At 43.7% G+C, this 14,135-nt stretch overlaps 1 protein-coding gene across 5 annotated transcripts in view; it reads left to right on the forward strand.

Annotated features, from left to right (window-relative positions):
• PPP1R12A (protein phosphatase 1 regulatory subunit 12A) overlaps positions 1–14,135 on the forward strand; it is a 306,305-nt gene that overhangs the window by 245,714 nt on the left and 46,456 nt on the right. For 4 of the 5 annotated variants that reach the window (XM_029597125.1, XM_029597123.1, XM_029597121.1 and 1 more), the window contains 2 exons: positions 2,244–2,365; positions 5,360–5,422. In XM_029597125.1, coding sequence (XP_029452985.1) covers positions 2,244–2,365; positions 5,360–5,422 — 185 coding nt within the window. The remainder of the gene's footprint in view (positions 1–2,243; positions 2,366–5,359; positions 5,423–14,135) is intronic. The other variant, XM_029597122.1, reaches the window with a different exon arrangement.

Genomic DNA, 14,135 nt, shown 5'->3' on the forward strand with positions numbered 1-14,135 from the left:
GGAGACCATGGAATGCAGATCTGCGATGGCTCCTGGTAGACTCCCCACTCTGGTTTCCAGTGCACAGAAATCTTGTTGCAGCAGGGGACCTATTCTTCACAAAGATTTGATGCTATTTTCTTACGGTATGGCCCTGGAGAGTACTCTGTTAGTGAAGCGTGGATATTCTGAAAACTTGGTTATATACACACAGGCATTTAAACATACGATAGATTCTCAGAGCATTAGCTGTCACCTTTTACTATCTATGATTTTATTCTGTATTTTATTTCGTCTTATGTTTTTACTACCTTTCATATTAATACTGTATTAATTTAAGCTCTATTTGTAAACTGTTGTAATGGTACTACGAAATGACGGTATAGAAAAGCTGTCAAATTCTACTGCGGTGATTGCCACCTTGCTATGAGCAAGAAAGTGCTCCACTTCCTTAGCCTGTGTGTGGATTTGGCAAGTGTTTGAGGCTTGGTGTGAAGATTGAGATGTTCTTCTTTCGGTTAAGGTCTGGATGTGCAGGCCCGGGAGGATGCAGCCTTTGCATGTGCAGTTTTGTTGCGACCCGTGGTCAGCCTCCCGCCCCATTCAGGACTTGCTTGGGTACATCCCACTGGTCTTGAATTCATCTGTCTAGGTGCTAGGAAATGAGAAATTACTACTTACCTGATAATTTCCTTTTCCTTAGACCAGGCAGATGGATTCAGCTTCTCGCCCTTGGCTGCCAAATGATTGTGTTTATGGTCGTCCTGCGTGGCTGTGTTCCAGGGGTTACTGATAAGTTAGTCCAATGTTAATGCATTCTTTGTCTGAGCTCAGTGTTTTTCCTGTTGGCTGAGTCCTGAAATGTTTATCCGTTCAAGTTTTTGCTGGTCTGTCCACAGTTGGCTTTTGAAGAGAATACTGGTAGGCTGATGCCACTGCAGGAGTATATATATATATATATATATATATATATACTGTGTGGTCAGCTTTGTGCTCTCTCCCATCTGCTAGTAGAGGTGCATAACCCACTGGTCCTGAATTCATCTGTCTGGTCTAAGGAAAAGGAAATTATCAGGTAAGTAGTAATTTCTCAATAATGCAGTTACCTTGTGATGCTGCTAACAAGGCAGCTGCAGATTGGGCTATAGCATAATGTGGACAGTTAAGACTAGATAGGGACTTCTCATAAGCCAGCAGGAAACTTTAAATCACTACTGAAGGCCTTTATATCCCGGTAACAATTCTGAGTCTTGGCTTCATAACAGGCTCCCAACTTGCAACCAAACCCCAGGTCCTCTCAGTAACTAAAATTGCTTACTTCCATTTCTGCCTACTACTGGAGAATGCCATTCATAATCTCTGTTTGCACCACTGTCATCTCTTGCCTGGACTACTGCAATGCATTGTATGTAGGTCTTCCTTACACCCTGATCCAGCTCATACAGAATGTCACAGCCCACCTGACAATGAAGGTCCATTAATTTAGCCATCACCCTAGATCTGTAAAGCTTTCACTGACTGCCCATGCTCTCCTGCACCAAATTCAAGATCTTGGCCTTGACCTACAAATCCCTCATAGATCTTATCCCTTCCTACCTCAGCAAAACTATTACTATGAGCTCTCCCAGCCATTGTCATTATCACGGGGCCTGCCTTGTGACACCACCCCTGAGAATCATGTACCTTCGCAAACTCTGCCCCACCCTTTGGAACTCCCTGCCTTTCAGGCTGGCCTCAACCTGCCTTTCAGAAAATTATTAAAAACATGGCTGTTTGGGGCAGCATTTCGCACCAGTCATTAACATCTCTTTCAGCTCTTCAGAGCCTCTAAAACCTTGGCCCAGACCCTGACCTCTGTACCTCTTGAGACTAGCAGAACTGCTCTACCAAGTATGACACTTCAGCCATCAGAGCTACTAAATCAACTCAAATCTGCTATAGTTCTTTCCTCTTACTCCCATGACTGTTTCCTCTGTAAGCTGACCTAATAGAGAAATTGTAAATCTTATTTTTTCTTACCTCTAGTTCTTATGTATTGTACTTGCTTATTTCACTAATTGTAACTCGCTTGGAACTTCCTCTGTGGAAAGCCATGTCTTAAATGATGGTCTTCGAGCTTTGTAACTTTTTTTTCCAATTGAATTTTTATGCATGCAGTGCGTGAAATAATGCTTATATCCCACTTCAATACACCTAGTTGAGAGAAAGTGGGTTCAAAAGTAATCTTCCTGTTTCATAAATTTAACTCTGACTGTCCTTAACAGAAGGGGAAAAGAGAGAGGAAGAGAAGGAGGGTGAGGATAAATCACAGGCCAAATCAATACGAGAACGGCGGAGGCCCAGAGAAAAACGAAGGTCTACAGGAGTTTCCTTTTGGACGCAGGATGTAAGCCTGAATTATTTAACTATCTCTGCTGTTGGCATACCTTAGATCAGGGGTGGGCAGTTCTGGTCCTTGAGGGCCACAAACCAGTCTGGTTTTCAGGATATCCCTAATGAATATGCATGAGAGAGATTTGCATGCACTCTGCCTCAGTTGTATGCATATCTATGAAATGTTATTTAAGTATAGCCTTAAGCTATTTAATTGTTTAATTACTCTTGAAACTGTTATTTGTAAAGCTCGTTGCTAACTCCTTATTGTTATCTTATTGTTTACTTACTGCTTAAACCGTTTTAATGTAAAGCCTGTTGCTAATATTAATGTTTACTGTAAACCGAGGTGATGTATTACTATATGTACCGCGGTATATAAAAATCAATCAATCAATAAATAAATAAATGCATATTCATTAGGATATCCTAAAACCTCGACAGGTTTCTGGCCCTCGGACTGGAATTGCCCACCCCTGCCTTAGATCAAGGGTTCTCAAATCCTGTCCTTCAGGACTGCAAAGGTGTCTGGTTTTCAGGATGAACAAGCTAAACAAATTAGCCTTGATCTTCAACTGTTTGAATGTTTGCAGCTGTCACTGAGAAGCCCTGCAATTTTTTTCACTTGTTGAAGGTAGTAATATAGTGTTCCCTTCTCTATCACCAAGGAAGAAAGAATAAATAAATGTGATTGTAGAAGTAAAGATATGTTTCTTGTTTGAAGTTAGTAGAGGAAGTGAAGTATATTTATGTAAAGTTTAAATGTGGGTTTCCAAGAGCATTCATTGTTAGCAATTCTTCCCAGTTTGACCCCTTATTTAGCTTAAAACAAGTATATAAGGCAACTCTGTGTTTCCTCTAAATTTGTGTCAAGATTTCTGTGGTCCAGACTTTACCTTGAACAGATATGGAAATACAAAATATTAGGCAAAGGAAAATTGTAAGGCTCTGTTTAGCCTATACTTTCAGTCAAAATAAGTTTCAGATTCGACAGAGACAAAGCAGAAAGATTAGAGCTAGGGAAAATTAATATTGTAGGTGTTCCCCTCTTACATTGGGTTACTGAGAAGATTGCTTCTTACTGTAAAAGCATAACCTGAACCTTTTGAGGGAATATTGGGTGGTCCTTACATAGGCAAGTGCTCAAGATCAGCTCTAGACTATCCTGTCTGGTTTAATTTAATCTTTAGAAGCAGAAGCTTAAATTGGGGTGGTGGGGAGTTCAAATTGGGCACCACTCAGCTGATTTTCAGAAAATGCATTGGAAAATCACTCCTAGTGCTAGTGAAGATTGCCACTACAAACTTTGTAGTTTCAGTTCTTTTAAAGTACAATCCGCTATGAAGTGCCTGAAAGGCGGAATACATTTTTTTTTTTTAAATCATGGAATTCTCCTATGGATAGAAATTTAGCAGCAGCAGTTGGTTAGAAATGAGTTGTTATATGAAATTTAGTAAACTACTTAAGACCCATTTGTGTTTTTTTCCTAGTTTTTAGAGGAGGGGGGGGGCAGTTAATTTAATTTAGGGTTGGCTTCTGATGCTATGGAGAAATGGGATTATAATTTTTGTGGGGTCTTGGTGGGGGGGTAGTAGCAGTTGGTAGTTTGTATATGTAATTCCGTATTGTAGGTAATTGGTCTTATATTGGATTTTATTATGTATGTTAATTCTGTAAACTGCTTCTATTGAAAACGTTACTGGTTATGATGTGTATACATTTTTTTAAATCAAAAAATAGATCAGCCAATAATACATGCCTGCTATATTAGATATTCAGTCTCCTCATTTTCTATAGCATACATTTTAGATTTAAGGAAACTGAAAAATAAGACCAGAGTCACTCCTGCAGCTGCTTGGTCTCTCTCACAGAGGGAAGACATATGCTGGAAAAATCTGCATTGGTCAGTTTGGTATCAGTGTGGGAGCCGGGCAACAGCTGTAAGTTTAATTGGCTTTTAACAAAAGAATCCAACCATTGTTGGTGCTCAAGGGGGAATATAACGTTGTACCTCAAAGTAATGCCCTTCAAGACTAACATTCATCTCTAAGCTGCTCGTTCTTAGTTGCAGATAATCATAAGTATTCTAATTGGCTGCTAGAAAGTACTAAAGTAATAATGAATGACCTTCATACTAGGCTTCAACAGTGCTACCTTGTGCTTCTTGGACCATCTGCCTTACATATGTTTGACGTTTCACACCATTTTCTGGCACTGCAAATTTTATGAAGACTCAGCCACACACACATGCCATTTTTTGTCTAGATGAGTTTTATGATCATATCGGCAGGGCCTGTGCAAGAGTATTGGGCGCCCTAGGCGACCCTTGCGCTGCTGGCCCCCACCTGTTTCGGTGCCGAGCCGTAGGGGGGGCACCAAAGAGCAGCCACGTGGTGCCGCAAGGGGGGGCCTATCCCGCTCGCGGCAAAGAGAAATAGAAACAGTCGGCGTGGAGTGGCATAGGCCCCGCTTGCGGCACCACGTGGTTGCTCTTCGGCGCCCAAGGCGACCGCCGAAGTTCGCCTAATGGACGCGCGCTGGCCCTGCATATCAGGATTATGGTAATTGAAATATTTTATCTGCATAAAAGAAAACATTTATAAAAAGACATATTTGGACATTTTGGGACAGGATGACATATGTAAGGCAGATGGTCTAACAAGCGTAAGCTAGCGCTGATGCCTAGTGTGATGGTCATAGATTATTACTCTAGTACTTTCTAGCAGCCAATTAGAACACACTTAAGGTTTTTTGCAGCGAAAGGATAAAGCTTAGCATTGAGGGGTAATACTTTTTGAGGTACAACAGTTTATTTCGGCCATCTTAGGTGGGAAAGAAATTCCAAGAAGAACTTATGTGCACAGCACCATGAGGGAATGTCCCTAACTTAAATCTTGTACAATTCTGCTGTTCTAGGTTTTGAGAAAAATAATTGGGTTTGAAGAAAAGTGAGGCATTTTGCCAGTGTTCAGATTTTATAAAAGTTTAAACTTTTTTTTTTTTTAAGCAGAGTGACAATGATCAGGAGCATCCATCTGATACAGAAGAGGGAACAAACAAAGAAACTCAGGTAAACTTCAGAATTTTTAGATTATAGCTTTTGCATTTCCTTTAACTTTAGCTGAGATTGTGGTAAGCATTTTCTGTCTGTAGAGTAATACCCATGTACATGTTGGGGAGAAAAAGGTTTGGTTTTTTTTATATAGTTTGAATTCTTTCAGGCTGTATTTTCTTAAGGCTTAAGGGGGGAAAAGTGGCACAGAGCTAAGAGAAATTTTATCTTTCTGCCACATCTTTTTCCCCCTTTCTACATGGGTGGTAGTTGTGCCTTTGTTTAATGCCTAACATGTTTTGGGACTGCTTTATCAAAGCTTCAATAGTAGCTTAGTTTGCTATGAAACTTTAAAAACATGCCACTTCATTTAGTCTTTTATAGAAATTAAATTTGGCTCAACTCCATTTTAGTTTTTTGTGAAACTTATGGTTGCTTGAGCTATTTTTCTACTCGGCATATGGATGTGCAGGAGGAAATTTTGATGGAACTGGGTAGGTTTTTTTTTTTCTTTTGTGTTAGGTAAAGCACTTGCACAGCGTATTAAAACCTGTCACATTCCAATACTAAAACAAAGGGATACTCCATGAAACTAATGGCCCTCAGATTTAAAATAGACCATAGAAAAGACTCTCTCTCACTTGGCACGCTGTCAAGTTGTGGGATCACTTGCCAGAAGATGTGGACAAGGTGACTAGCAGAGCGGGCTTTAAGAGGTTTGGACAAGTTCCTGGAGGAAAAATCCATAGCACATTATTAGCAAAGGACAGCAGTTGATATCCCTGGTGGGGGGAGTAACAGGATCTGCCCAGGTACTTGCAACCTTGACTGGCCACTCTGAGACAGGATGCTGGGCTCTATGTACCTTGCTTTGACCCAGCTTGGCATTTCTTATGCTGTTAGAAAATAAAACTAGAGGTCTCTCTTAAGTCTGGGTTTACCTTGGAATTTTCACATTTCACCTGTCCCATTGTAAGGAGAACCAAAACTAAAGCAAATTTTTGCCCTTTGAATCTTTTCTCCTTTTGTGTGTGTTTTTGTCAGATTTTCAGAAACTCTACCATGTGTCAATGTGCCCATATAATTGTGTTCCTCTATCTTAAGGGCCTGTCCAGAATTTCATATCTGAGAATTTGCTGCTTTTAGGCTTTGGCTCTAGATGATGATGATGATGTAGCAGATACACCTGCATTAGCTGCTGCAGTATTTGAAACTGTTCAATTAATGATGGCATCTGAATTTGAGTTGCAGCTACTTTCTTTTTTTTTTCTCCTCTTGCAAATACCTTAGTTTAGACAAGCTTCAACCCACTGATACATTCCAAAGGGAATCGTGGAAAGACAGGGTAGCTTGTTCCTTACTTGATTGGTTATAACAAGCATCGTATTTGCTGCTGTTACAATTAATGTATTGTATCCAGAAGCTTGACTGACAAAATAGCAGACTTGCATATTTTTTATTGTTTGCACAGAAATTGTTTAAAAATATCATTTCAGTAAGGCCTCTAATTGAGCTCGCAAGGTGGACAGTAGATGAACACTGTAAACTTTGGGAAGATGGAGACTGGAAGAAGCTAGCAGATATGGGAGGGGGTTAGGGAAAAAGGACGTCTCGAATGATTCAGGGGGGAGAACTGGTAACCAATTTCCATGTGATTTTTGCAGGAAAGGAAATGTCAGTCGCTGCAGAATTATAGGGAACCTAGACTCAGGTTGATTTAGTACAGGTCTAATCAAAGGTCATTCTTGGCCCTCATGCATTATAATCCACTTATCACAGCTGGACTGTTATAGGGAGAAAATAAGTATTTTAAATAAATGCTATTCTTCAGTTCATTTAATCTATAATCAAACATTCTTATGTAAGGCCCCTTTGCCTTACCAATGCCTGAGTTCTGTAAGACACAGTGCTACAGTTCTGTGCACCCTTCTGAGTGTGTAGTGGGGGGGGGGGGGGGCCAGGAGTTGATAGTAGGTGCATGCAGACACCCCTATGGGAAAATTACTAGATCTTTCCCTGTATTGAGGGGAGAAGCTTTTTTGCCAGGAGAGGAACAGAAGAGTTCTGCCCCAGTCAATTGATGAGAGAGCAAAGTTGTTCTTTTCCAAGTTACAAGAGTTGTAAGAACATGAGGTGCCATACTGGGTCAGACCAAGGGTTCATCAAGCCCAGCATCCTGTTTCCAACAGTGGCCAATCCAAGACACAAATACCACCTGGCAAGTACCCAAACATTAAATAGACCTCAAGCTACTATTCCTTATTGATTAATAGCAGTTATGGATTTTTCCTCTCTGAACTTATCCAAACCTTTTTTAAACCCAGTTACACTAACTGCCTTAACCACATCCTCTGACAGTGAATTCCAGAGCTTAACTATTCACTGAGTGAAAGAATTTTCTTTGATTTGTTTTAAATAAGCTACTTATTTAAAACGCTTATTTCATGGCGTGCCTCCTAGTCCTATTATCAGAGATTAAATAACAGATTTACATTAACCTCTTTGAGTCTTTGTATGATTTTGTAGACCTTTGTCATATTCCCCCTCAGTCATCTCTTCTCCAAACTGAACAGGCCTAAACTCTTTAGCCTTTCCTCATAGGGGAATCATTCCATGCCCTATATTTTGGTCACCCTTCTCTGCACTTTCTCAAGTGCAACTATATATATTTTTTTGTGATGTGCACACTGTATTCAAGGAGTGGTCTCACCATGGAGCGATAGAGGCATTATGACATCCACTGTTATATTTTCCATTCCCTTCCAAATAATTCCTAACGTTTGCTTAGGACACACATTTTCAGTGTATTATCCACTATGACTCCTAGATCTTTCCTGGGTGGTAACTCCCAAGATAGAACCTAACACTGTGTAACTACAGCAAGGGTTTTTCCCTATATGCATCACCTTGCACTAGTCCACATTAAATTTCATCTGCCATTTGGAAGCCTGATCTAGACTCAGAAGGTTGTTCTGGAATTTCACAATCCGCTTGAGATTTAACTACTCTGCATAATTGTGTGTCATCCACAAATTTGATCACCTCACTCATACCCCTTTCCAGATCATTTATAAATATATTAAAAAGCACCAGTCCAAATACAGATCCCTGAGGCATTCCAATGTTTTACCTTTTTCTACTGTGAAAACTGACCATTTAATTCTTGTTTCCTGTCTTTTAACCAGCTTGCAGTGCACAAAAGGACTTGGCCTCTTACTCCATGACATTTGTGTTTTGTTGTTTTTTTGTTAGAAGCCTTTCATGAGGGACTTTGTCAAACACCTTTTGAAAATTAAAATACACCACATCTACTAATTCACCTTTGTCCACATTTGTTCACTTCTTCAAAAAAAATGTAGATTTGTGAAGCAAGACCTCCCTTGGATCAATCCATGCTGACTGTGTCCCATTAAACCATGTCTAAATGTTTTGTGATTTTATTCTTTAAGTTTCCACAATTGTTCCCGGCACTGGTCTGGCTTACCGGTCTATTGCTTCCCGGATCAATCCCAAGAGCCCTCTTTAAATATCGGGGTTATGTTGGCCACCTTTCCGTCTTCAGATACAACAGATAATTTTAATAATAGGTTACAAATTAAATAGGTCTGAAATTTCATTTTTTAGTTCTTTCAGAACCCTGAGGTGTATACCATTTATTCCAGGTGATTTACTACTCTTCAGTTTGTCAATCTGGCCTGCCACATCTTCCAGGTTCACTGTGATTTGGTTCATTTTATCTGGATCACACTTGAAAACATCTCTGGAATAGGTATCTCCCCAGAATCATCTTCAGTAAATGCCGAAGCAAAGAATTTGTTTTTCTGCGATGGCTTTATCTTCCCTAAGTGCCCCTTTAACCGTTTGATCATCTAATGGTCCAACCAATTCCCTCACAGGCTTTCTGCTTCGGATATATTTTAAAAAGCTTTTATTATTAGTTGTTGCCTCTATGGCCAACTTCTTTTCAAATTCTATCTTAGCCTGTCTTATGAATGTTATATTTAACTTGCCAATGCTTATGCTTTATCCTATTTCTTCTGATGGATCCTTCTTTTAGTTTTTGAATGAAGATCTCTCACTTATGTTTTTAGCCATGCTGGCAATCATTTGACCTTCCATCCACCTTTCTTAATGCTTGGAATACATCTGAACTATGCTGCTAAGATGGTATTTAAGTGTCCGCCTGTTGCACACAACATTTGTAGCCATACCGTTCAGGTTTTTTAACTATTTTTTTCATTTTATCCTAGTTTCCCTTTTGAAAGTTTAGTGCTAGAGCCATGGATTTACTTACTGTCCCCCTTCCAGTCATTAATTCAGATTTAATGATATGATCACTATTGCCAAGCTGGCCACACACACTTACCTCTCACCAAATCCTGCACTCCACTGAGAATTAGATATAACATTTTTCCTCTCTCTCCGGTTCCTGAACCAGTTGCTCCATAAAACTGTCATTTATTGCATCCATGAGTGTTCTCTCTAGCATGTCCTGTTACCCCAATATTGACTGGGTAAGTTAATTAAAATCTTCCATTTTTACTTATTTATTTTATTTATTTATTTAGGTTTTTTATATACCGGCATTCATGATACAATCACATCATGCTGGTTTACAGTATAACAGGGGTGCAAATAACTTCTAACTGTAACTAAGGTGCAGAGAAAAGCAGTTACAAATAACAAGGGTAATAGAACTGGATGGAGATAGAAATAGCAGGAAAGAATAACATCAGTAAAAATAATTACAGATTTCAGCAATTTGAGTGGTTGAGGGAACTGTTGACAAGTAAGGGGTAATTTCACTAATTTGGTTAGCTTCCTTTTCTAGAATATAGAGGAGGAAACAAGTTACATGTAAATTGACCTTACTATAGGGCATGGGATCTCTGGGTGACTTTCGCATGGAACCAGCATACCCCATCTGCTGGAAGATATGCTCTTAAGGGAGAGACGACATTAGCCAAAGGTATTTCGTGGGTGGCCAGGTAATGATTGTGAATTTTTCTTTTTTTGATCTTTGGCTTAGTTAGAATGAGGGCAAGGAACTAGTGCCATGAGCCTTCATTTGCAGTTACTTAAGGATATGTCCATTAACTGTTATTAATCAAGTTTACTTAGGGAATAGCCACTGCTATTAATTGCATCAGTAGCATGGGATCTTAGTGTTTGGGTAATTGCCAAACACTTGTGGCCTGGATTGGCCTCTGTTGGAAACAGGATGCTGGGCTTGATGGACCCTTGGTATGACCCAGCATGGCAATTTCCCTGTACGTACCAGGATCAGTCCAGACTGCTGGGGTTATGCCTCCCTTCCAGCAGATGGAGTCAGAGAAAACTGAAAAGCACCACCCATATATCCCGGAGTGCCACCTGCGATCCCTTAGTATTTTCTCTGACTCCAGCAGATGAGACATACCCTGCGGTCCTGATCTTGGTTCCCTTGGGGCCTTGCCCCACCAGGTTTGGAAAAAAAAAAATATTAAATTGGAGAAGCTTAGTACAATATTTAGCACCTGTGACTGTCATTTTATTTTTTTTTTAAAGACTAAAAGTTGTGACTTTGTCTTTTATATTTCACAAGCAGCCATCTGTAGGCAGGCTCGGCAGGACTGGGTCCTGCCTGATTTTCCCGGAGTTTATTCTGGCCCGGTGAGCAGAGGGCGAGGATTTACCAGTGGGCCGGTCACTCTCCCCCTCTCTCAGAGACGCTACATTCCTCTGGGCCCCCCCCCCCCCCTACTGTTCCCCGCGGGCTGAGAGTTTAAAAATAAATAAATAAAGGTGGTCGTAGAGGTACTTAACTGGAGCTGCTCCTTCTTCCTCAGCCGCGCCTGCCTTCACTCCCGGGCCTCCGGAGGGGATGGAGCTCTCCACCCGGCTGCAGTCAATGCCTAGGGGAACGGCGTGCAGCTCCTGCGGAGAGCCAGGGCTCCAGCTCTCCCGCGAAGGCCTCTGATCCCGGTGCCTTCCTGGGGGCGAGGGGCCTTCGCAGTGCATCGATCCGCTGCGGGGGGCGCCAGTTTCAAGGTGCAGAAGACCACGGGAGGGCAGGGGCTGAGCTCGCTCCCAATTAGTGTGGGAGCGGCGGCCATTTTGTCTGCCTCCGATGATGCAGCTGACTCGGAAGAGGGAGGGGATCTCCCCCCTCCATTATCCCCGCCTCGCAGCTCCAGACAAGGCTTTGGGGGGGCCTTAAAGCGGCGGCAGCCTTTTTCTTCCAGGTTTATTTTATTGATGCACAAAGCCTTCCTGGAAGCAGTCTGACTGGGATTTTCAGTCTCCCATCCGAGTCAAGGCCCCGAGGGCCTCAGGGGATAGGCTCCCGGGTAAGATACCCGATCTAGCGGATCCGGTGGATCCACTTTTGCCGGATCCCTCTATCTTTGGACGATAAAGGGGATGTGGTCTCTCCGGTGGAGGGGGATGATCCACAGGTCCTAAGACTGTTCCGTAAGGAGGAACTGGACCACTTAATTTTGCATGTGCTCCAGGAACTGGAGCTTCTGCTGTCCCAGGATACTTCCGAGGTCTCCACGGGTGATGCTGCCTTAGCGGGGCTTCGGGATCCGCCGCAGACGTTCCCTTTTCACCCAAAGCTTTCGCAGATTGTGTCACGGGAGTGGGAGGCTCCGGAGGTTTCCTTGCGGGTCACCAGAGCTATGGAAAAGTTGTATCCACTCCCGGTGGAGGCGCTCGACCTCCTTAAGGTTCCCAAGGTGGATTCTGCAGTCACGGCTACTGCCAAGCACACTACTATCCCGGTGACTGGTGGCACAGCGCTGAAGGACATTCAGGATCAGAAGTTGGAGGTGTTACTTAAGCGCATCTTTGAAGTGGGCGGCTTGCAGTAGCCTGATGCAGCGGGCCTTACTTCGCTGAGTGCAGCAAATGTTGACGGCCCAAGATCTTCCCCCTGGAGAGTCGGAACAGGCGGCCCGCATGGAATCAGCTGTCACCTACACGGCTGATGCCCTCTATGATCTCCTCCGGACCTCGGCGCACACTATGTCGTCGGCCGTTTCGGTGCGCCGCCTGCTGTGGCTCCGGAACTGGTCGGCAGATGCCTCTTCCAAATCCCAGCTTGGATCTTATCCTTTTAGAGGTAAGTTTTTGTTTGGGGATGAGCTGGAGCAACTTATTAAAGCCTTGGGGGACAACAAGGTGTATAGGTTGCCAGAGGATAAGCGTAGGGCAAACCCGCTCTACTGGTGGCTACGTGGTCGTTTCCGGGGGCAGCGGCACTTTAGATCCAATGGGGGGGGGGGGGGCTTCGGGCTATGCCCCTCGCCAGTCTGCTTCGAGAGCGCAGTCTTGGCCATCTTCCTTTCGAGGCAGGCGGCCTCAGCGAACGGGAGCCCATGCCTTTGCCAGCAACAGCAAACCCGCTCAATGAAGGGACGCCGGCCCATTCCTTCATTCCGAACATCGGAGGTAGACTGTCCCACTTTTATGAGGAATGGGCCCGGATTACTTCCGATCAGTGGGTACTAGATATTATAAGTCACTGCTACGCTTTGGATTTTGCTCGTCCCCTCCAGGATCTTTTCCTGATATCGCCTTGCGGGCCACCACACAAGCAGCGGGTGGTGCTTCAGACGTTTGAGCGCTTGAAGGCTCTCGGAGCCATTACGCCCGTTCCTCCGTCGGAGCACCGGACCGGTCGTTATTCCATCTATTTTGTGGTACCAAAGAAGGATGGGTCCTTCCGCCCGATTCTGGACCTAAAGAAGGCCAACAAAGCTTTGCACATACCTCGTTTTCGTATGGAGACGTTGCGGTCGGTCATTGTGGCGGTGCACAAAGGAGAATTTTTGGCTTCTTTGGATCTGACGGAGGCATATCTTCACATAGGGATTCAGGAGCACCACCAACGATTTCTCAGGTTCATGGTTCTGGGGCAGCACGATCAGTTTTGTGCTCTGCCCTTTGGCCTGGCAACTGCTCCTCGCATATTCACCAAGGTGTTGGTGGTTGTAGCGGCGAGCTTGCGTCGGGAAGGAATTCTGGTGCATCCGTACCTGGACGATTGGCTCATTTGGGCGAAATCGGAGAAGCTCTGTCTTGCGGCGATCCGTTTGGTGGTGAGTCATCTGCAGTCTCTGGGTTGGGTTGTCAACTATGCCAAAAGCCAGCTGATACCCACTCAGGTGATAGAGTTCCTGGGGGCTCGATTCGATACATTGGCGGGCAGTGTCTCCCTACCCTTCGATTGCATGGACCAGTTGATGTTCCAGGTTCGGTGTCTTCTCTCTCTCGCCTCTCCAGTGGTATGGGACTATTTGCAGGTTCTTGGTTATATGGCGTCTACCCTGGAGTTAGTCCCTTGGGCTTTTGCTCATTTAAGACTGTTGCAGAGAGCGCTGCTCTCGCGTTGGGATCCCAAGTCTGAGGAGTACCAGGTCCCCCAGCCTCTGATCAAACCGGCCCGGTGCAGTCTGTCCTAGTGGCTCAATCCGGATCACCTGCTGAAGGGGTTGTACCTCGAGAGCCCCCAATGGATAGTGGTGAGGACAGATGCCAGCCTCTTCGGTTGGGGAGCAGTGTGCCAGTCGAGGTCGGCTCAGGGCCATTGGACCCCCTGGCAGGCACGATGGTCCATCAACAGGTTGCAGACCAGAGCAGTCCAGTTGGCCCTACGGCATTTCTTACCACTACTACGCAACAAGGCGGTACGGCTCCTCTCCGACAATGCGACCGCGGTGGCCTACATAAACAGGCAAGGAGGCAC

Source organism: Rhinatrema bivittatum, chromosome 4 (assembly GCF_901001135.1).
Source record: "Rhinatrema bivittatum chromosome 4, aRhiBiv1.1, whole genome shotgun sequence".
Lineage (NCBI taxonomy): Eukaryota > Metazoa > Chordata > Amphibia > Gymnophiona > Rhinatrematidae > Rhinatrema > Rhinatrema bivittatum.